General features: G+C 28.8%; 3 protein-coding genes across 3 annotated transcripts in view; all 3 read left to right on the top strand.

The window, feature by feature from the left end:
• The window catches only part of LOC126737954 (globin-2B), a 278,580-nt gene that overhangs the window by 85,522 nt on the left and 171,754 nt on the right, over window positions 1-21,304 (top strand). The window lies entirely within an intron of this gene.
• Window positions 13,643-16,497, top strand: LOC126737951 (D-aspartate oxidase). The gene is made up of 5 exons (XM_050443073.1): window positions 13,643-13,884; window positions 13,939-14,062; window positions 15,676-15,978; window positions 16,029-16,265; window positions 16,327-16,497. The coding sequence occupies exons 1-5, from the start codon at window positions 13,688-13,690 to the stop codon at window positions 16,477-16,479; spliced, it is 1,014 nt and encodes a 337-aa protein (XP_050299030.1). The 5' UTR covers window positions 13,643-13,687; the 3' UTR covers window positions 16,480-16,497.
• LOC126737956 (RNA-binding protein squid-like) lies at window positions 19,248-19,972 on the top strand. Its single transcript, XM_050443091.1, has 3 exons — window positions 19,248-19,408; window positions 19,467-19,677; window positions 19,759-19,972. The coding sequence occupies exons 1-3, from the start codon at window positions 19,388-19,390 to the stop codon at window positions 19,863-19,865; spliced, it is 339 nt and encodes a 112-aa protein (XP_050299048.1). The 5' UTR covers window positions 19,248-19,387; the 3' UTR covers window positions 19,866-19,972.

Below are 21,304 nucleotides of genomic sequence, written 5' to 3'. Positions count from 1 at the left end.
GTCACGGATTAAATCTATAATAGGCTCGAATAGTCATTCTTATTGTTCAATTTCTCGATTGTTTTTTAATTAAATTTGAATCGTCTATTCATTGCGGAAAATTATATATTTATAGAGAGTTCCTTTAGATCATAATTTTATGCACATTTAAGTTCTTCCAGTTTTTTACAGTTTATTAATGTGCTTGGGGCAGTAAGAGCTATATTTGGGAAATTTTTATTTTCCAGCTAAGAAAATTCTAATTAATCAATAATTATTTCGAAATAAGTGAAAAAATTTTAATTTAAAAAGAGAGAATAACTGCAGCTATAAGAATAGAAATTTAATTTGACACAATGTTAAATTTGAGTAAAGACAAAACAACAAATTATTAGTACGATGTGTAACCAATCAAAAAGCACAATTTTTAAAATAGTACAAAAAAATTGAAAAATAAATCAAATTATTGAATTTTTATACCTACAACTTAACAATTTAATTTTTGCCCATAGTTTTTCTGGAAATCGTTTTTTACCCTTAAAAACTCACCCCCCTGCACTTTCCGGCCTCGAATTAAAAATTTAATAACTGCAGCCATAAGAATTGAATTTTAATTTAACATTTCTTACAACAATTCTTGGTGGGATGTGTACATTTACTATTGTACATGGAATAATAATAAATGGTACAATTAAAAAGGACAATTTTTAAAATAGTACCAAGTTCTATTTATATTATTTTAACATCCTTTACTTGCTGAGAGTTAATGCTTTCAATTTTATAGACGATTTATGCGTTGCCAAAGACCACACACCTCTACAAATTTTTCAACTGTATTTGGCCACGCACCTATTTTTTTTTAGTATAAATTTACGTACTAAAAAGTCTTGTTTATGCATAAAACGTTTTAGTACAATTTTTTTATTTAAAGTAAAACACTTAGTTAGTTAGAAATTTTATAGTGATGCGAGGCCTCTGGTCACACATAAGGAGTTTCTAGTACAATTTTAATTTATAAAACTGAATGGGAAATAGTACAAAATGTTAAAAAATTTTTGTACAACTAAAAAAAATTACAAAAAACCACCACGCAATTTCTCCAATTGTCCCAATTTTTGGATTTAAATTAAAATACGTTAGCCACGCATTAGACGTTTTTAGTACAATTTTAATTTTTAAATCTAAATGAGAAATAGTGCAAATTATTAAGATATCTTTGTATAATTAAAAAAAAATACTAAAAACCACCACGCAATTTCTCCAATTTTCACAATTTGCAATTTAAATTGAATCACTATAAAAATTTCTTAGTGATGCGAGACCTCTAGCCACGCATTAGGAGTTTCTAGTACAATTTTTTAGTTTAAGAAACTCAATGAGAAATGGTACAAAATGTTGAAAATTGTACAAAATGAGAATTTGTACAAATTTTATACATGAAAAAAAACTTCTAAAAACCACCACGCAATATCTTCATTTGTCCCAATTTTTGGATTTAAATTAAAATACGTTAGCCACGCATAAGACGTTTTTAGTACAATTTTCATTTATAAACGGATCAGAAATAGTACAAAATATTCAGAGAATTTTGTACTATTTAAAAACGTACACTAAAAACGCCTCATGCTTTGCATCACCATAAACTTTCTTCAATTTTCACATTTTTTAATTTAAATTAAAACACGCTAGAAATTTTATAGTGATGCGAGGACTCTGGCCACGTATAAGGAGTTTCTAGTACAATTTTAATTTTTAAATCTAAATAAGAAATAGTGCAAAATATTAAGATATCTTTTTACAATTAAAAAAAATATACTAAAAACCACCACGCGATTTCTTCAATTTCCACAATTTTTGGATTTAAATTAAATCACGTTAGAAATTTTATAATTATGTGAGTCCTCTGGCCTAAACTCCACGCCTCAGGAGAGGTCCTGTACTAGAAACTCTTTCCTCCACGCCTAAAGAGTTTCTAGTACAATTTTAGTTTATAAAACTGAATAAGAAATAGTACAAAATGTTAAGAGAATTTGATACATTAAAAAAAAAATCAAAAAACTAGCACGCAATTTCTCCAATTGTCCCAATATTTGGATTTAAATTGAATCACTATAGAAATTTCTTAGTGATGCGAGGCCTCTAGCCACGCATAAACAGTTTTTAATACAATTTTAATTTATAAATCTGAATGAGAAATAGTACAAAATGTTAAGAGAATTTTGTACCTTAAAAAAATATTACTAAAAACCCACCACGTTATTCCTCCAATTTTTCATTTAAATTGATGCACAATAAAAATTTCTTAGTGATCCGAGACCTCTGGCCACGTATAAGGCGTTTTTAGTACAATTTTAATTTATAAACGGATTAGAAATAGTACAAAGAATATTGAAACAATTTTCCACTATTTAAAAATGTGTACTAAAAACGCCTTGTGCGTGGCCAGAGGCCTCGCACCACCACGCAATTTTCTCTATTATCACAATTATTGTACATTCTTAAATTAGGACACTTTAGAAAGTTCTTGATGATGCGAGGCCTCTGGCCACGCATAGGTCGGTTTTAAGTACAATTTTAATACTGAATCCTTGACTGTTTATAGTACAGAATATTGACAAAATAATGGACTACTTAAAATGTACTAAAAATGCCTTGTACGTGGCCAGAGGCCTCGCACCACCACGCAATTTTCTCTATTATCACAATTATTATACATTCTTATATTAAGACACTTTAGAAAGTTCTTGGTGATGCGAGGCCTCTGGCCACGCATAGGTCGGTTTTAGGTACAATTTTAATACTAAATCCTTGACTGTTTATAGTACAGAATATTGACAAAACAACGGACTATTTAAAATGTACTAAAAATGCCTTGTGCGTGGCCAGAGGCCTCGCACCACCACGCAATTTTCTCTATTATCACAATTATTGTACATTCTTAAATTAAGACACTTTGGAAAATTCTTGGTGATGCGAGGCCTCTGGCCACCCATAGGTCGGTTTTAGGTACAATTTTAATACTAAATCCTTGACTATTTATGGTACAGAATATTGACAAAATAATGGACTATTTAAAATGTACTAAAAATGCCTTGTGCGTGGCCAGAGGCCTCGCACCACCACGCAATTTTCTCTATTATCACAATTATTATACATTCTTATATTAAGACACTTTAGAAAGTTCTTGGTGATGCGAGGCCTCTGGCCACGCATAGGTCGGTGTTAAGTACAATTTTAATACTAAATCCTTGACTGTTTATAGTACAAAATATTGACAAAACAACGGACTATTTACAATGTACTAAAAACGCCTTGTGCGTGGCCAGAGGCCTCGCACCACCACGCAATTTTCTCTATTATCACAAATATTGTACATTCTTAAATTAAAACACTTTAGAAAATTCTTGGTGATGCGAGGCTTCTGGCCACGCATAGGTCGGTTTTAAGTACAATTTTAATACTAAATCCTTGACTGTTTATAGTACAGTATATTGACAAAACAACGGACCATTAAAAATGTACTAAAAACGCCTTGTGCGTGGCCAGAGGCCTCGCACCATCACGCAATTTTTCCTGTTATTCAACATTTTTATGAAGCATAAATTTATATCATTCTGGACTGTTTTTTAACAAATTACGTTTTAAAATTATTTGAATTACCTACTCTATTTACCTTCACAAGGAAAATAGGGTTTTTTTTAACTAATTAAAGTTGATGATTGGCAAAAGACGAAACGTTATTAACAACTAAAAAACACCGTCATGTAGCACGAAAAAATGCAATGGTAATGCAAAAGTGCAAATTATTTTAAAATCGGATAAGAAAAATGAATTAAATCGATTTTTTAAATTTTTTGATTTTTTCAAATTTCGATAGAAGCATCTTTAAAAAATTCTTAATTTTGATTTAATTTATCCATTTTTGTATCTCTTATAGATTCCGAAATCCATATTGAGGGTCAAATTTCAAACACCCTCTACATTAGGCATACAGAATACCTATAAAATAAATAGAAATATGAGCTTAACTGCTTGTAATAAATAAATCAGGTATGACGGCATGCAAAAGTTAGAAATTATGGTTTCAACTGTACACGAACGAATAAATGACATCGACGGAACACGATGTTCCATTCAACATAATTTAATAATTAAATTTTTGAGCCACATAAGAAAATTGTTTATATAAATATTTTAGGAAATTTAAGCGTAGAACGTAAGCAACAATTTATTACAACGAAAAAATTGAAAAACTATATGATTTCACACAAATACGATCTCCAAATAAACAATAATGCAAAGCATTAAGTTTTTAATAAAAACTTGTAAATCATTTTATTACTTATAATTTGATATATTAAAAGCTATTGCACATGCAAAAATGACTAAAGAGATAATAAGAAAAAACAATTTAGATTGTCGCTCACAATATATTACTCGGATATAGCTTAATTACTTGTCCGAATTGATCCTTTTACAAAATTAACCTTTAGCCCAAAAAACACGCAATTTGTATATACTTTTATATAAATTTAATTTTATATACATTAATACAGTCCGACGAATTCCGAGTTCCGAGTAGTAACAAAAAAATTTACGACCTCAATAAAATTTCTATCGGATCCATTCGGGGATGAAATTGGGGCGTAGCACCACGACCGAAGTGTGCCCGGCATTATAAAAATCATATTTGCTAAATTGTGTGTAAATTTTAAATTTTTATTTCCTAAGCGTACAATTTTAGGAACGAAATAATTATTCCCGGTTCTATTATATTGTCGAAATCGTATTTAAGTGGGTATCTATTATCTATTCATACGCTAATGATTCCGGTAACGAGGTAATAAGTAGTTTCTTCATTTTTTAATGCTAATAAATAATTAACGATGCCATGGATTTTCGTGTGCCCATTAATTTCTTATTGTTTAACTGTGGTGACAATTTTATACAATTATAAAAGGTCGTAATAAATTGTCGGGTTTTATTGAGATTTCATGGAAACTGGGTTAGGACTCTAATGATTACATGTTTTTGTTTTATTTAATTTTTGCCATGCACAAGAAGCTTTTAGTACCTTTTCGTAATAGTCCTCTCAATATTCTTCATTATAAATAGTTAAAGATTTAATGTAGAGTGAATAAAGCAGGAATTGTGTAAGGGCGCGACACCTTTAGCTAGTAATTGTTCGCAAATGACAACAATCTTGAGTTGACTTCAAACAATCTTCAACAAATCTGGACTTTATGTTTATTATATCTTTAGTATAATTAGCGAGGGACATGACGTGGACATAATACCTTGAAAATGAACCCCATATTCTTCCTCTTTATATTCTTCAAATTTTGTAATCGTTACTTTTCGATTAATTAATGTTTTGATTTATTAATTCTCTTCCAGTCAAAGTGCAAGTTTAAGTGCTTCTGTTTTATTTTCATTTGTTAGGATATTTTCAGTCGACTGTGAATGAGCCGATCCCACTTCTGATGTCGAAGAATCACAATTTCTTTTTTGTTTTCAGATCACATTTTAACACAAATATATGTATATTACGGTGAAATAAATAGAACTATTAATTAACCCGTAACGATAAAAACCTGCGTAGCCGCTTACTGATCTCGACTATAAAAGCTTGAATTACCTGGAATGCCTGGAAGAAAATTAAAAAAAAAATACAAAAATTGTCTACCATTTCGAGTTATTTTTATGGCTTTTAAGCCTTTCATATTTTAAATATTTTCCACAAATTTGAAATATATTTTATTCCAGGCAGTCGAAGTCATTTTTTATTTTAGTCCAATAATTGTTCTGTTTCGAATATTTGAAATATTTTTTTATGGCTTCTAGGCAATTGAAGCATTTTATCTCAGATATTTTGATTCTTTCTCTAGTCCCGTAGGTACCTGAAATAATATTTAAAATTCTTGAAAACTTGATTTTGAAATCTTGCAATAATTTCGAGCCGTATTGTAAATTTTATCAATAAAATGAAAAGTGACTTCAAATACCTGAAGTGATTTTTTTATTCTAATTCAGGCGCTGTCAATCTTTTGTTCCTAGCATATCGAGTGATTTTTTGGGTTAATTTTTTGGGTTATTCCAAGGATAAATTTGAGCATTGCCTGAAATGATATAAAACCTGATAATTTACCAGCAAAAATTTTCAGATATTTTAAATTCTAAATATTCGAAATATTTGTATGTATTCTAGGCATCTGAAATAATTTTTTTTTATTGTCAAAGGTTTAGGGGAAATTTTTTGTTTTATTCCAGGCATTTAGGATAATTTTCTTATGCCTCAGAAATTTGAAATGCCTAAAATAAAATTTTAACATCCTGTTATTATTTGAAGCCTACTGAAATTATTATTTTTTTTGGGATTTAAGGGATATTTGAAATAATTTTAAAATTGCCTGGAATATATCAAAATAAGATTTAAAATGCTAAGAAAAATAAGAAACAATTATCTACAAACATTTGGAAATCTCTATAAATAAAAATGAAATTTAATTTTAAAAGCCTAGAATTTGAAATTTGTTGTTGTTTTTTAAATTTTATTCCAGACACTAAAATAAAAATTTTCATTTTTTCCAGTAAATTAGATTATAAGAGTCTGAAAAAAAAAGCCTGATAAGTCATTTTTCTGAACCTTAGGCAATTAAAATACCCTTTAAAATGCCCGAAATAAAACTGGTCATGTGACTTTAAATGCTGCATTTGAAATATTTTTTATTTTACTCCAGTAATTTCGAAATAATTTTTATGTGTTTTAAGCATTTGAAATAATGTTTAAATAAATGCCTGGAATAAAAACGAAAATAAATATGCATATGAGGCTGGAATTATTGAGTCGTTCCTTCCAGGCATTTAAAATAATGTTAGACTTCTTTCAGATATTTTCCAGTTTATTGCGGGCATTTGGAGTCATTTTTCAGTGCCCCTTATGCATTTGAAATAATACCTGAAATACCTGAAATAAAAATACTAAAATGCTGCAATCGTTTGGAGTCGTTTTTTCCAAGTACTTCTGCATTTTATTTCAGGTAGTTGAAGTAATTTTTCATTTTGTTTCAGGCTCTGTCCTTTTTATTTTATTCCTAGCATTTCAGGTGATTTTTTGACCCATTAGATATTTGGGCTAATTTTTTGTGTTATTCAAATGATTTAAAATAAATCTTAGAATTTAATAATTTACGAGCAAAAATTTCCAGATATTTTAAATTTTAGATATTTGAAATATTTGTATGTATTCTAGGCAACTGAAATAAATTTTTGTATTGTGAAAGGTTATAGAGAAATTTTTTGTTTTATTCAAGGCATTTAGCATAATTTTCTAATGCCTCAGACATTTGAAATGCCTAGAATAAAACTGAAAATAAATTTTTTATATCCTGTTATCATTTGAAGTCATTTTAAGTCTACTGAGATAATTTTTTGTAGGATTCTAGGAATAGTTAAAATAATTTTAAAATTGCCTGGAATAATATAAATGGAATACATTGAAATAATATTTTAAATGCTTAGTAATTTGAGAATTAATTATCTACTCACATTTGGAAATCTCTATGAATAAAAACGGAATTTGACTTGAGTCTCAAAAAAAAACCTGAAAAGTAATTTTTCTGAACCTTAGGCATTTGAAATACCCTTTAAAATGTCTGAAATAAAACTGGTCATGTAATTTTAAATGCTGCATTTAAAATAATTTTTTATTTTATTCCAGTAACTTCAAAATAATTTTTATGCGTTTTAGGCATTTGAAATAATGTTTAAGTAAATGCCTGAAATATAAGCAAAAATAAATATGCATATGAGGATGGAATTATTAAGTCGTTCCTTCCAGGCATTTAAAATAGTTTTTGACTTATTTCAGACATTTTTTTATTTTATTCCAGACATTTGGGGTCATTTTTCAGTACCCCTTATGCATTTGAAATAATTCCTAAAATACTTGGAATAAAACTGTAAATATGATTTTAAAATGCTGCAAGATATTATTCAAAATATTTTTGTATATTCTAAACATCTGAAATAAATTTTTGTATTGTCAAAGGTTATAGAGAAATTTTTTGTTTTATTCAAGGCATTTAGGATAATTTTCTTTTGACTCAGATATTTGAAACGCCTGGAATAAAACTGAACATAAAATTTTAATATCCTGTTATCATTTGAAGTCATTTCAAGTCTTCTGAGATAATTTTTTGTAGGATTCTAGGAATATTTTAAATATTTTTAAAATTGCCTGGAAAAATATAAAAGTCTGAGATACATTAAAATAATATTTAAAATACTAAGAGGTATAAGAATCAATTATTTACTCACATTTGGAAATCTCTATAAATAAAACCGAAATTTGATTTTAAAAGCCTAGAATTTGAAATTTGTAGGTAGTTGTTTTTTAAATTTTATTCCAGGCGCTTAAAGTAAAATTTTCATTTTGTCCAGTAAATTAGAATACATGAGTCTGAAAAAAAAAGCCTGAAAATTCATTTTTCTGAACCTTAGGCATTTAAAATATTATTTAAAATGCCTGAAATAAAACAGAAAACATGTGATTTTAAATGCTGCATTTGAAATAATTTTTTATTTTACCCAGTAACTTCGAAATAATTTTTATGCGTTTTAGGCATTTAAAATAATTTTTAAATAAATGCCTGGAATAAAAGCAAAAATAAAAATGTAAAAATACCAACAAAAATTTTATAGATATTTTAAATTTTAGATATTCGAAATATTTTTATGTATTCTAGGCATCTGAAATAAACTTTTGTATTGTCAAAGGTTTTGGAGAAATTTTTTATTTTATTCCAGGCATTTAGGATAATTTTTACATTTAAAATGCCTGGAATAAAACTGAAAATAAAATTTTAATAACCTGTTATCATTTGAAGTCATTTCTACTGAGTCTACTGAGATAATTTTTTGTAGGATTCTAGGAATATTTTAAATATTTTTAAAATTGCCTGGAATAATATGAAAGCCTGGAATACATTGAAATAATATTTTAAATACTTACTAATTTGAGAATTAATTATCTACTCACATTTGAAAATCTCTGAATGAATAAAAATGGAATTTGATTTTAAAAGCCTAGAATTTGGAATTTGCAGTTGTTTTTTAAATTTTATTCCAGGCACTTAAAGCAATATTTTAATTTTATCCAGTAAATTAGAATACATTTTCTATAAATAAGAAAAAACATGTAAAAGAATCTGAAAAGTCATTTTTCTGAACCTTAGGCATTTGAAATACCCTTTAAAGGCCTGAAATAAAACTGGTCATGTAATTTTAAATGCTGCATTTAAAATAATTTTTTATTTTATTCCAGTAACTTCGAAATAATTTTTATGCGTTTTAGGCATTTGAAATAATGTTTAAATAAATGCCTGGAATAAAAACAAAAATAAATATGCATATGAGGCTGGAATTATTAAGTCATTCTTTGACTGCTTTTAGATATTTTTCCATTTTATTGCGGGCATTTGGAGTTATTTTCCAGTGCCTCTTATGCATTTAAAATACTGCCTAAAATACCTGGAATAAAACTGGAAATATGATTCTAAAATGCTGCTGGTGGAGTCGTTTCTTCCCAGCACTTCTGCATTTTATCTCAGGTAATTGACGTAATTTTTCATTTTATTTCAGGCTCTGTCATTTCTATTTTATTTCTAGCATTTCAGGTGATTTTTTGACCCATTACATATTTGGGCTACTTTTTCATGTTATTCCAATGATTTAAAATAAATCTTAGAATTGCCTGAAATAATATAGAACCTGATAATTTACCAGCATAAATTTCCAGATATTTTAAATTTTAGATATTTGAAATATTTGTATGTATTCTAGGCATTTAATATAAACTTTTGTATTGTCAAAGGTTATAGAAAAATTTTTCGTTTTATTCCAGGCATTTAGGATGATTTTCTTATGCCTCAGACATTTGAAATGTCTAGAATAAAACTGAAAATAAAATTTTTATATCGTGTTATCATTTGAAGTCATTTCAAGTGTACTGAGAAAATTTTTTGTTGGATTTTAGGAATATTTGAAATAATTTTAAAATTGCCTGGAATAACATAAGAGCCTGAAATACATCGAAATAATATTTAAAATGCTAAGAAGTATAAGAATCAATTATTTACTCACATTTGAAAATCTTTTATGAATAAAAACGGAGTTTGATTTTAAAAGCCTAGAATTTGGAATTTGCAGTTTTTTAAATTTTATTCCAGGCACTTAAAGCAATATTTTGATTTTATCTAGTAAATTAGAATACTTTTTCTATTAATGAGAGAAAACATGTAAAAGAGTCTGAAAAGTCATTTTTCAATTTTTTAATTCTTTCAGATATATTTCCATTTCATTCCAGGCATTGGGAGTCATTTTGCAGTGCCCCTTATGCGTTTGAAATAATCCCTGAAATACCTGGAATAAAACTGTAATTATGACTCTAAAATGCTGCTATCGTTTGGAGTTTTTTTTCCAAACACTTCTGCATTTCATTTCAGGCAATTTTAGCCATTTTTTTATACATTAGGCATGTGAAATACTGTTTAAAATGCCTGGAATAACACAGTAAACATGATGCTAAAAGCTCGGAATCTTTTTTTTTTTATTTCAAATTAATGCCAGACATTTGAAGTTATTTTTTATTTTTTTAGTGATTTTAAATTATTTCTCAATTATCTGATATAAGATGAAAAATTACCATAAGACGGTTCATTTTTTGTAAATTTTACATTAGAACTAAGATAAATCATTTCAGACCTAAAAATCATTAGTTGATAATCGCTCATCCTATGGTCCTTACATAAAAATATCTTAACTTTATTAAAAAAAAAATAAGAAACGGGACAGAAAAAAATCGAAAAACAAGTAGAAAATTAAATTTTAAAAAAATTAAAAAATTAAAAAATATTATTGCCAATAAAATTGGAAAAAAGTAGCGTAAAAAAACTTTTCCTTAAACTTATTGGAGTTCTTAAGGTTTTTTTTTTAAAAAATAAGAGAAGGCATTTAAAGGAGAACAAAATTTTAGAAGGTTCAACAACATCCAAGATAAAATTAGAGATCCTAAAGACTCCTTAGTTCTTTTTAGGCGTACTTGAATTTGCCAAGATTAAGCCAAGAAAACTCCTTAAATTGAAAAAAGTCTTTAGTGAAAGAACTGCTATACTAAAATGATAATCTTATTCAGACGTTTAATAACAATAATTTTATTTTTTTATTTATTACAGAAACGGAAAGTTTGGGGTGAAATAGAATAGAATCTTATAAACTCAATTTTTTGTAATTATCTAAATTTTACAAATCTCAGGCCAATTTTTTTTGTCAGGGCATTTAAATAAAATCCTCTTTTCCAGCTCTGTCTAAGTAATTTTTTGCCTTCTAAGTATAGAAAATAATTGTTCAAGTTCCTGGAATAAAATGACCCAAGTTCATAGGCTTGGAATGTATGCGAAATTTATTAAGAACGTTGAAAGAAATGAAAATTCATTCATGAATGCTCTAGTTACTCTTGAAATTTGAGTTTTCCAAAGCTGTTTCAATATTTGATAGTTTAAATAATTGATTTTTGTTCGATACCAGGCATATAGAATATCCGATCCCAATATACTCTTCCCAGATCGTCAAAAAAAAGATCACCATTAAACCTCTCAAAATCGCGATAAGTCCGCAGGCAAACGTGGTGTGATATTAGGTCAGCTAAAAGTATTCCAGAAGAAGTTACATAATCAAAGTTATTTATGTAGATCACGTCTATAATTTTTTCTGTGTTAGCAGTGATTCTTGTGGGTTTGTCGATAGTTTGTCTAAAATCTTAAGATATAAAACAGTCATAAAAAATATTTGTTGCATTGTGGTCAATATTGCTATCGAATATTTAAAGTGCAGTGATCGAGTTTAAAGACCAGATATGTAAATCCCTTATCAATTTGTTTGAATGCCGAAATTTTCTCCCATTTGTAAACAGAATTGTATATTAATTATATATATACATACGTGTATTCATACCTATAATTCTCTTAAAAAGCATTTTTCTCTTATGTAGTTATTTTCTGCAAGAAAAAACGTTTTTCGTTAACTGTACCCTTATCCCCCCACCCACCCCACACAACTGACCAGTAAGAAATTGTTTTCAAAAATTACAGTTTTCTAAAATAATACGCATTAAAAACACAGTTTGTTTATTTAAATTTGATATAATTATATATACGTATATTATTAAATATTTAATACAAAAACAGTGCTATTAAATTGGATATTATGGATGAAAAACGGTGATTTTTCAAAAGAATTTTTTACTGGGCAAATGTTTGGGGTGGGTGGGGGGGTAAGGATTGTGTTAATAAAAAACAATGATTTTGCAGAAAATATACAATATTCAATATTTAATTTAATAACATTGTTTATTTAAATTTGATATAATTTATATATAAATATTTAATATAAAAACAGCGTTATTAGAATGGATAACATGGACAAAAACAGTGATTTTTTAGAAGAGTTTTATCAAATATTTAAGGTATAGTAATCGAGTTCAAAAATTAGATATGTAAATCCTGTGTAAATTTTTTTAAATGCCAAAGTTTACTCCCATTTGCAGACAGAATCGTAAAATATATACGTGTATTCTCACCTATAATTGTCTTAAAAACTCTTTTTTTTTTTGAGCAATTATGTTCTGCAAAAAAAAAAGGTTTTTCATTAACGCTACCCTTATCCCCCCACCCACCCCACATAACTGACCAGTGAGAAATTTTTTTCAAAAATCATTGTTTTCCAAAATATTACGTATGAATAATAGCTGGTTTCATCGTTAATATCTAATCTAGTAACACAGTTTGTTTATTTAAATTTGATATAATTATATATACGTATATTAATAAATATTTAATACAAAAACAGTGCTATTATATTGGATATTATGGATGAAAAACGGTGATTTTTCAAAAGAATTTCTTGTTGGGCAAATGTTTGGGGTGGGTGGGGGGGTAAGGGTTGTGTTGATAAAAAACAATGTTTTTGCAGAAAATATCTATTCAATACTTAACTTAATAACATTGATTATTTAATTTTGATATAATTTTATATATAAATATTTAGTATAAAAACAGCGTTATTAGATTGGATAATATGGACAAAAAACAGTGATTCTTTAGAAGAATATTCAGATCAAATATTTGAGGTGTAGTAATCGAGTTTAAAAATTAAATATGTAAATCCTGTTTCAATTTTTTTAAATATCGACATCTCCTCACTTTCGTAAACAGAATAGTAAATGGTATACGTATATTCTACAGTTTAATAAATAACTTTTGACCATATACAAAAATTTGATAAATATACCAAAAATTAACTAAAAATTCGTTGAAAAAATATATATTTAACGATAATAATATATGATGTGCTGCTTGGTCGGATCATGTTGCATATCAGTTCGAACCTTGAATACTTAACTTAGAAACTAAATATACCGTAATTTAAACTAAAATAATATTGACAATATGTGGAGCCGACTCACATAAAGACAAACGTCACCCGGTATATCTTTAAATGCTTCATTTCATAACATCTTTATCTAATTCAGTGTAATTCCCGGCCGACCTAGAACTTGACCTTTGCCGAACAACAACATACTTTAATTATCCAAGCGTTTTGTTATTCTGGCAACAGTTGAGTATAATTTTAGTAATCGTATAACGTCAAAATGACCGAATTGAAAATAGCAGTAGTCGGTGCCGGCGTAATCGGAGTAACGACCGCCTGCGAGCTACAAAAACGTTTTAGGAATGCCAATATTAAAATTGTGGCGAATGAATTTTTCGAAGGTACCACCAGTTATGTTGCCGCCGGGATTTTTTGTCCTGGAACGAGTTTTAGTGGACCCACAGACGAAATTACCGAGTAAGTCTTTAGGAGAGCATCTAAGAGCATTGAAGAGTTTGCGTTTCTTTCCAGGAAATGGGTGAAAGACTCTTATTATTATTGGGAAAACGTTAAAGATTCAAACGAAGCCGGTACGGCAGGCGTCATTGAAATCTCTGGATATATGTTCTCCAGCAGTATTCCAGACATCGTCAGGGTAATATTTATATATTTTGCTAGGAGTGTATTTATTATTGAATAGATTTAGAAGAAAACACGTACAACAAAATAATTCCTGATTCCTTCCTAGCAATTGACTTTGTTTGTGGTTTTTCAGAGACTTTTTAAATCATTTTCATAAGCAGTAATTTCTCATTTCTTCCAGGAAGTTAATCATATTAAAGTCGATTTAATAAATCATATTCTATATCTAATTCCAGTCAATTTCATATACCATTTTTCTTGTATTATTAAATTGTATTACAGACATTTGAAATATTTTTATGTATTCTAGGCATTTAGGATAATTTTTTGTAGGATTCTAGGAATATCTGAAATAATTTTAAAATTGCCTGGAATAACATATGAGCCTGAAATACATCGAAATAATATTTAAAATGCTAAGAAGTATAAGAATCTATTATTTACTCACATTTGGAAATCTCCATGAATAAAAACCGAATTTGATTTTAAAAACCTAGAATTTGAAATTTGTTGTTGTTTTTTAAATTTTATTCCAGGCACTTAAAGTAAAATTTTCATTTTGTCCAGTAAATTAGAATATAAGAGTTTAAAAAAAAAGCCTGATAAGTCATTTTTCTGAACCTTAGGCATTTGAAATACCCTTTAAAATGCCTCAAATAAAACTGGTCATGTAATTTTAAATGCTGCATTTAAAATAATTTTTTATTTTATTCGAATAACTTCGAAATAATTTTTATGCGTTTTAGGCATTTGAAATAATGTTTAAATAAATGCCTGCAATAAAAGCAAAAATTATTATGCATAAGTGACTGGAATTATTGAGTCGTTCCTTCCAGGCATTTAAAATAATGTTTGACTGCTTTTAGATATTTTTCCTTTTTATTCCAGGCATTTAGAGTCATTTTCCAGTGCCTCTTATGCGTTTGAAATAACGCCTGAAATACCTGAAATAAAACTGGAAATATGATTCTAAAATGCTGCTGGTGGAGTCGTTTCTTCCAAGCACTTCTGCATTTTATCTCAAGTAATTAAAGTAACTTTTCATTTTATTTCAGGCCCTATCATTTTTATTTTATTCCTGGCATTTCAGGTGATTTTTTGACCTATTAGATATTTGGTCTACTTTTTTGTGTTATTCCAATGATTTAAAATAAATCTTAGAATTGCCTGAAATTATATAGAACCTGATAATTTACCAGCAAAAATGTTCAGATATTTTAAATTCTAAATATTCGAAATATTTTTATGCATTCTAGGCATCTGAAATAAATTTTTGTATTGTCAAAGGTTTTGGAGAAATTTTTTGTTTTATTCCAGGCATTTAGGATAATTTTTACATTTAAAATGCCTGGAATAAAACTGAAAATAAAATTTTAATAACCTGTTATCATTGACTTTTTAAATCATTTTCATAAGCAGTAATTTCTCATTTCTTCCAGGAAGTTAATCATATTAAAGTCGATTTAATAGAGCATATTCTATATCTAATTCCAGTCAATTTCATATACCATTTTTCTTGTATTATTAAATTGTATTACAGACATTTGAATTACCATCTACTAATTCATTCAAAATACTCGAGCTATAACACTCCTATCACAAAAATAATAATTATTAATATTCTAGAATTCATTTATGGAAAAAGTGTGTCCATTATACCGGGCGGCCACTAGAGAAGAACTAAAAATCTGTCCAGGAAACTGGAAATATGGTTCCTATTTTACTACCCTCGTCACCCAGTCATCCTTGTACATCCCATGGGCATTCAACAAGTTCAAAAGTAACGGAGGACAAATCGAACGACGAAAAGTCGAATCTTTAGAGTCTCTTGCCAAGGAGAACGACGTGGTGGTGAATTGTACTGGATTGGGAGCGAAGTTCTTATGTAAGGATCGCAAAATTGTACCTATAAGAGGGCAAGTGATTAAGGTAAACATGAAACTCTACAAATAGAACTTTTGATTATAAAAAAGTGTTAGGTTAGAGCTCCCTGGTTAAAAAACTTCTTCTATGGAGACTATGACACTTATATCATCCCAGGGGTGGACTCGGTTACTTTGGGGGGATGTAGACAGTACCAGTCTTGGGACCTAAAAGTGAATAAATACGACGAAATGCAGATTAAAGAAAAATGTGAGCGGATGGTGCCCAGTTTGGCCAGAGCTGAAGTAATCGGGAGTAAAGTTGGATTGAGACCGCATAGAGAAACTGTTAGAGTAAGTCATAATTAAACAAAAACAATATAATAAATAATTGTAATAATAATGCCTATTACAGGTGGAGAAAGAAATGAAAAACTTTGACGGAAAAAGAGTGAAAATAGTACACAACTACGGACATGGTGGTTATGGAGTGACTACAGCCCCTGGAACGGCTTTACACGCGTGCGATCTCGTACATGAACTATTAGCCGGAAATAATAAATTATAGTGTTATAAAATATATGAATGTGAGAATTTTTATTTTTGCCATAAATGCCGACAATTTATTTGGTCACTTTTCTATTTTTGAAAATATAGAATGACGTTTAAACTGGCAACGTTGGGCTGTGTTGTATGCATACTAAATTAGTTACCGCTTTTCTATTCCGGTATTTTGTGATAAATGAATACTGTTAAAAGTACAAGTACTTGTTTTTCTTTAAAAAAATAAATTGTTGATAAAAGGATCGAAATTCAAAAATAAATTGTATTTACTGTAGTAAATTTATGCGAGTTGATTGACAAAATTGAGACAGCTTAAGGGAAGCCCATGAATGAGGATTTTAGTCAATTTTTTTAGCACAAAATGGTCGACTATTTTGAAGTATTAAAATTGTACTAAAATGGTATTGTACATGGCCAAGGGATAGGATGAGATAGAACTCTTTCGGTATTATAATTTTACCGTGTAAATATAGTCAATTTTAGACACTCGTATTGTCGGTTTTAGTACAATTTTAATACTAAATCCTTGACTGTTTATTATATAGAATATTGGCACGACTTTCGAATATTAAAAATGTACTAAAAAAACCCTTGTGCGTGGCCAGAGGCCTCGCACCACCACGTAATTTACCCTGTGATCACAATTATTGTATTTAAATTAGGACACTTTAAAAAGTTCATGCTGATGCGAGGCCTCTGGCCACGCATAGGTCGTTTTTAGTACAATTTTAATACTAAATCCTTGACTGTTTATAGTACAGAATATTGACAAAACTATGGACTATTAAAAATTTAGTAGAAAAGCCCTTGTGCGTGGCCAGAGGCCTCGCACCACCACGTAATTTTCCCTATGATCATGATTATTGTATTTAAATTAAGAGACTTTAGAAAGTTCTTGGTGATGCGAGGCCTCTGGCCACGCATAGGTCGTTTTTAGTACAATTTTAATACTAAATCCTTGACTGTTTATAGTACAGAATATTGACAAAACTATGGACTATTAAAAATGTACTAAAAAAGCCCTTGTGCGTGGCCAGAGGCCTCGCACCACCACGTAATTTACCCTGTGATCACAATTATTGTATTTAAATTAGGACACTTTAAAAAGTTCATGCTGATGCGAGGCCTCTGGCCACGCATAGGTCGTTTTTAGTACAATTTTAATACTAAATCCTTGACTGTTTATAGTACAGAATATTGACAAAACTACGGACTATAGTCGGTTTTTAGTACAATTTTAATACTAAATTGCTGACTGTTTATAGTACAGAATATTGACACAACTAGGGACTATTAAAATTGTACTGAAAAAGCCCTTGTGCGTGGCCAGAGGCCTCGCACCACCACGTAATTTTCTCCTATAACATTAAAAAGAGCAAAGATATCATCGTGCGGTTTTCACAGTACCTTTGCAAATTTTATTTACTTTTTAGATAGGATGTCAAAAATATACCATTCAATTTGAATTTTTAGAGCAAAATGAATAAAACTGGAATTATTACAAATTGCGCCCTCTGGCGCTTTTATTAGAAACTATAGAGTAGTATTGATATCAGACTGTTAAAGCAGCTACATTTGTCTAGCAAATAAATTTCGAATTGCTAAAATCAAATGAGTGGTTTAGAATTTACAGCGATTTTAATGAGTCCACTTTTAATAGCTTCCCCCACCCCTACTATCGTTCGTACGTCAATAATTCATAAACCAAAATTATAGCAAATTATCTAGACTTACTAATTAACTTAAAAATAAATTCCAGAATTTTCTCATGGCCACTTTTATAATAATAAAAAAAAATCCATTGTTGCCAGATGTACAGGTGCTGAGATACAGCCGCTTACCTCGCTTATTTGGTCACCCGTTACATTCTTAAATTAAGATACTTTAGAGGTTTCTTGGAGATCCGAGGCCTCTGGCCACGCATAAGTCGGTTTTTAGTTCAATTTTTAAACTTAATCCTTGACTGTTTATAGTACAGAATATTCAAAGAACTTTAGAATATTAAAAATGTACTAAAAAGCTCTTGTGCGTGGCCAGAGGCCTCGCACCACCACGTAATTTTCTTTATTATCACAAATTATTTTACTTAATTTAAGACACATAGTACAATTTTGATATTTAATCCTTGACTCTTTACAGTAGAAAATATTGGAAGAATTTAAGACTAATAAAAATGTCTCCCTAAAGTCACAAAATTATTAACGTGCTTTCAGATTTACTTAAAAACAATTTTTTTTTCAGGCATTTAAAAATCCTGGAAGATTTTCCGGTTTTACGACGTTTTGGGCGAAAAATTTAATTTTAAAAAATTCTATAAAAAAATTAACATTTATATATTAAACATTTAAAAAAATAAACTGTGATACAAACCTGAAAATTGATATTACTGCTGCCATCTGGAAGCATTTCGACCAATATATTTACCTTATTGACCGCCTGGCAAACACAGCATTCCACTAAGAAAATTTATTGGATAATTTCTGATATCCAGATACAGTTTTCTTGGATTTTACGAAAATCAAACATAGAAAATTCCATGATCTTTTTAATTTATTTAGTAAGAAATATAAATAATTTGATTTCTGAATTAATCAAAATTATATTTTTTTAATTAAATTTCAAATACTTGATTATTTCTGATTTTGCACATGACTCCCATGAAGAATTTTCAATGTGCAAACAAAAAGACGATCGCACAATAAAGAATCAAAAAAAAGAAAAACTCAAGCGTGCAATCCATCCTTGACCGGACAATAATAGTTTGTCGTAATTTCCTTTACTACGACGACCTTGGGGCGGGTTCGTCGTTTTTTCTGCCCACTATATAATCATTTTTTGATTTGCATAGTTTATCAGTCACATTTTCAACCCAAACAGGTGTACATACATACAATTCCTTGCTTCTAACAAACATGATGGTGAAATATTTAGGTGTAAGTAAACTCTATATCCAATGTTTGTTAGTTCGTTAAAATAATTAATAATTTGTAGATATTTCTCTTAATGGTTGTGATCAGTTTTGTGATGGCAGCTCCGGCTGCTGAGGATCCTGTTTCTCCATTAGAAGAGGATAGAGCATCGATCCCGGATGACGTGGAGGACGCTCAGCCGGAACCAACGAGGAAAATCAAAAGAGGAATCTATGGAGGTTATGGATATGGAGGATACGGACGTGGCGGATACGGATATTATCCATACTTTGGTAAAAATATTTGTTTTTAATTTTATATTACACAATTATGCTTTAACAAAGACATTCAATATATCTGTTTATTCTTTGTAGGTTTCGGACATGGTTATGGCGGCTACTACGGTGGCTACTACCCTTACTATGGTATTGGCTACGGTTACGGACACGGATATGGGCTTGGATATGGCTATTATTGGTAGATTCTTAAACAACGCAATATTTTATTTAATTACTTACCAATGAACGAATTATACTTGTAATGTAATTTTTGTATATTAAGAATTAATAAATTTATATAGAAAAGTTATTTATTGATGCAAAAACTAGATTTACTTCGGACGCCATCTCTGAATACCATGTCACACTTCAATGGTTTGCTTGATCCTAGTTATTATTTTAAATCGATTAATTTACAAATCGATTAGGGAGGTGAATTTATAAATAATTATCATGATTCAGAAAATGCCTCTTTCGAATTTAGTAAAAGGCTTCTATCTTTTCTTCCTTGTAAACAATAATGAATTAGATAATCAGTAAATCATTGAATTAAATGACAACAGGTGGAGTCACCAAGTCATTTAATATAAAATAATGTTTTGTAAATTAAAGGCATTAGAAACCCCTAGTTTCTTTATTAAGAACCATTATTCATATTCTATATTTGCATATTAACTGATTTTATAAATTACTTTCGTGTTCATACTTTACTTAATATAAGTAAAAGAACATCATTTTATAAGACCCTAAAAAAAATTTTGTCTTAGACACCTCTAGTTATTTTATTACGAATTTTAAATTTTATAACGAAAATAGAACAGATATGTAATTTTAATAAAAAATTCTCTTTTAAAAACTCGCATTTTTCTCTCAGGCAATTATTATCTGCAAAAAAGCCGTTTTTTGTTATTTTTTAGTATAAAAACAGCATTATTAACACGTTAACTGCCACAATGCAATTTTTTTTTACCCCACGAGCCAACAGCCATTTTTTATTTGTTTCACTACCAAAATAATAAAAATGATGACCCACAATTATTTAATTACCTGTCGAAAATTGCACAGTAGGCCACGTGAATCATACTTGATTCAAAACAAAACTAGCCTATTCTTGTTGTTTATCGTCATTTATGTGTGATCAGTCAAACAGTAAAGAAATACAAACTTTGTGTTTAGTGTTTTGAAAAGAAAAAAAAAATAAGAAAGAAATAAATAGTTAGGATAACCTTAAGAAATATTTTTAATAAAATTCAAGTTAAGATTTTTAGGAACTCCTAGTTATTTTATTACAAACTCCTATTTATTATTTATCCTAAACCAACTCATACATGTATACAGGGATTGAAAAATGTAATTTAAAAGTACGTATTTTTAATTTTTTTTACAAAAATTACTAAATTAAGATACATATGTCAGAGTCACAAGTTATTTATTTAAATTTTACAACCCCTAGTAATTTTACTACGAACTCCTATTTTTTATTTGATATAAAATAAATCATTGTATAGAGGGATGGAGAAAGTGAATTTTTAAATAAATATTTAATTTTTTTTAAATAGAAGTTTAAACAAAATATTAAAAAACGAATTTAGTTCCTTAGCAGATATGTTTTTAAGTGCCTGAAATAACTCCAAAAGCCCGA

The sequence above is a fragment of the Anthonomus grandis genome, chromosome 6 (assembly GCF_022605725.1).
Source record: "Anthonomus grandis grandis chromosome 6, icAntGran1.3, whole genome shotgun sequence".
NCBI classification, from domain to species: domain Eukaryota; kingdom Metazoa; phylum Arthropoda; class Insecta; order Coleoptera; family Curculionidae; genus Anthonomus; species Anthonomus grandis.
This window is presented reverse-complemented; position numbering and strand designations above follow the sequence as displayed.

Excerpts from the sequence above, each read along its gene's own strand:
- LOC126737951 (XM_050443073.1), top strand. The coding sequence starts at position 13,688 with ATGACCGAATTGAAAATAGCAGTAGTCGGTGCCGGCGTAATCGGAGTA. Across the intron at positions 15,979-16,028 it reads TAAGAGGGCAAGTGATTAAG|GTTAGAGCTCCCTGGTTAAA; the intron begins GTAAACATGAAA and ends AAAAAGTGTTAG. Across the intron at positions 16,266-16,326 it reads CGCATAGAGAAACTGTTAGA|GTGGAGAAAGAAATGAAAAA; the intron begins GTAAGTCATAAT and ends TGCCTATTACAG.
- LOC126737956 (XM_050443091.1), top strand. The coding sequence starts at position 19,388 with ATGATGGTGAAATATTTAGGT. Across the intron at positions 19,409-19,466 it reads TGATGGTGAAATATTTAGGT|ATATTTCTCTTAATGGTTGT; the intron begins GTAAGTAAACTC and ends AATAATTTGTAG. Across the intron at positions 19,678-19,758 it reads CGGATATTATCCATACTTTG|GTTTCGGACATGGTTATGGC; the intron begins GTAAAAATATTT and ends TATTCTTTGTAG.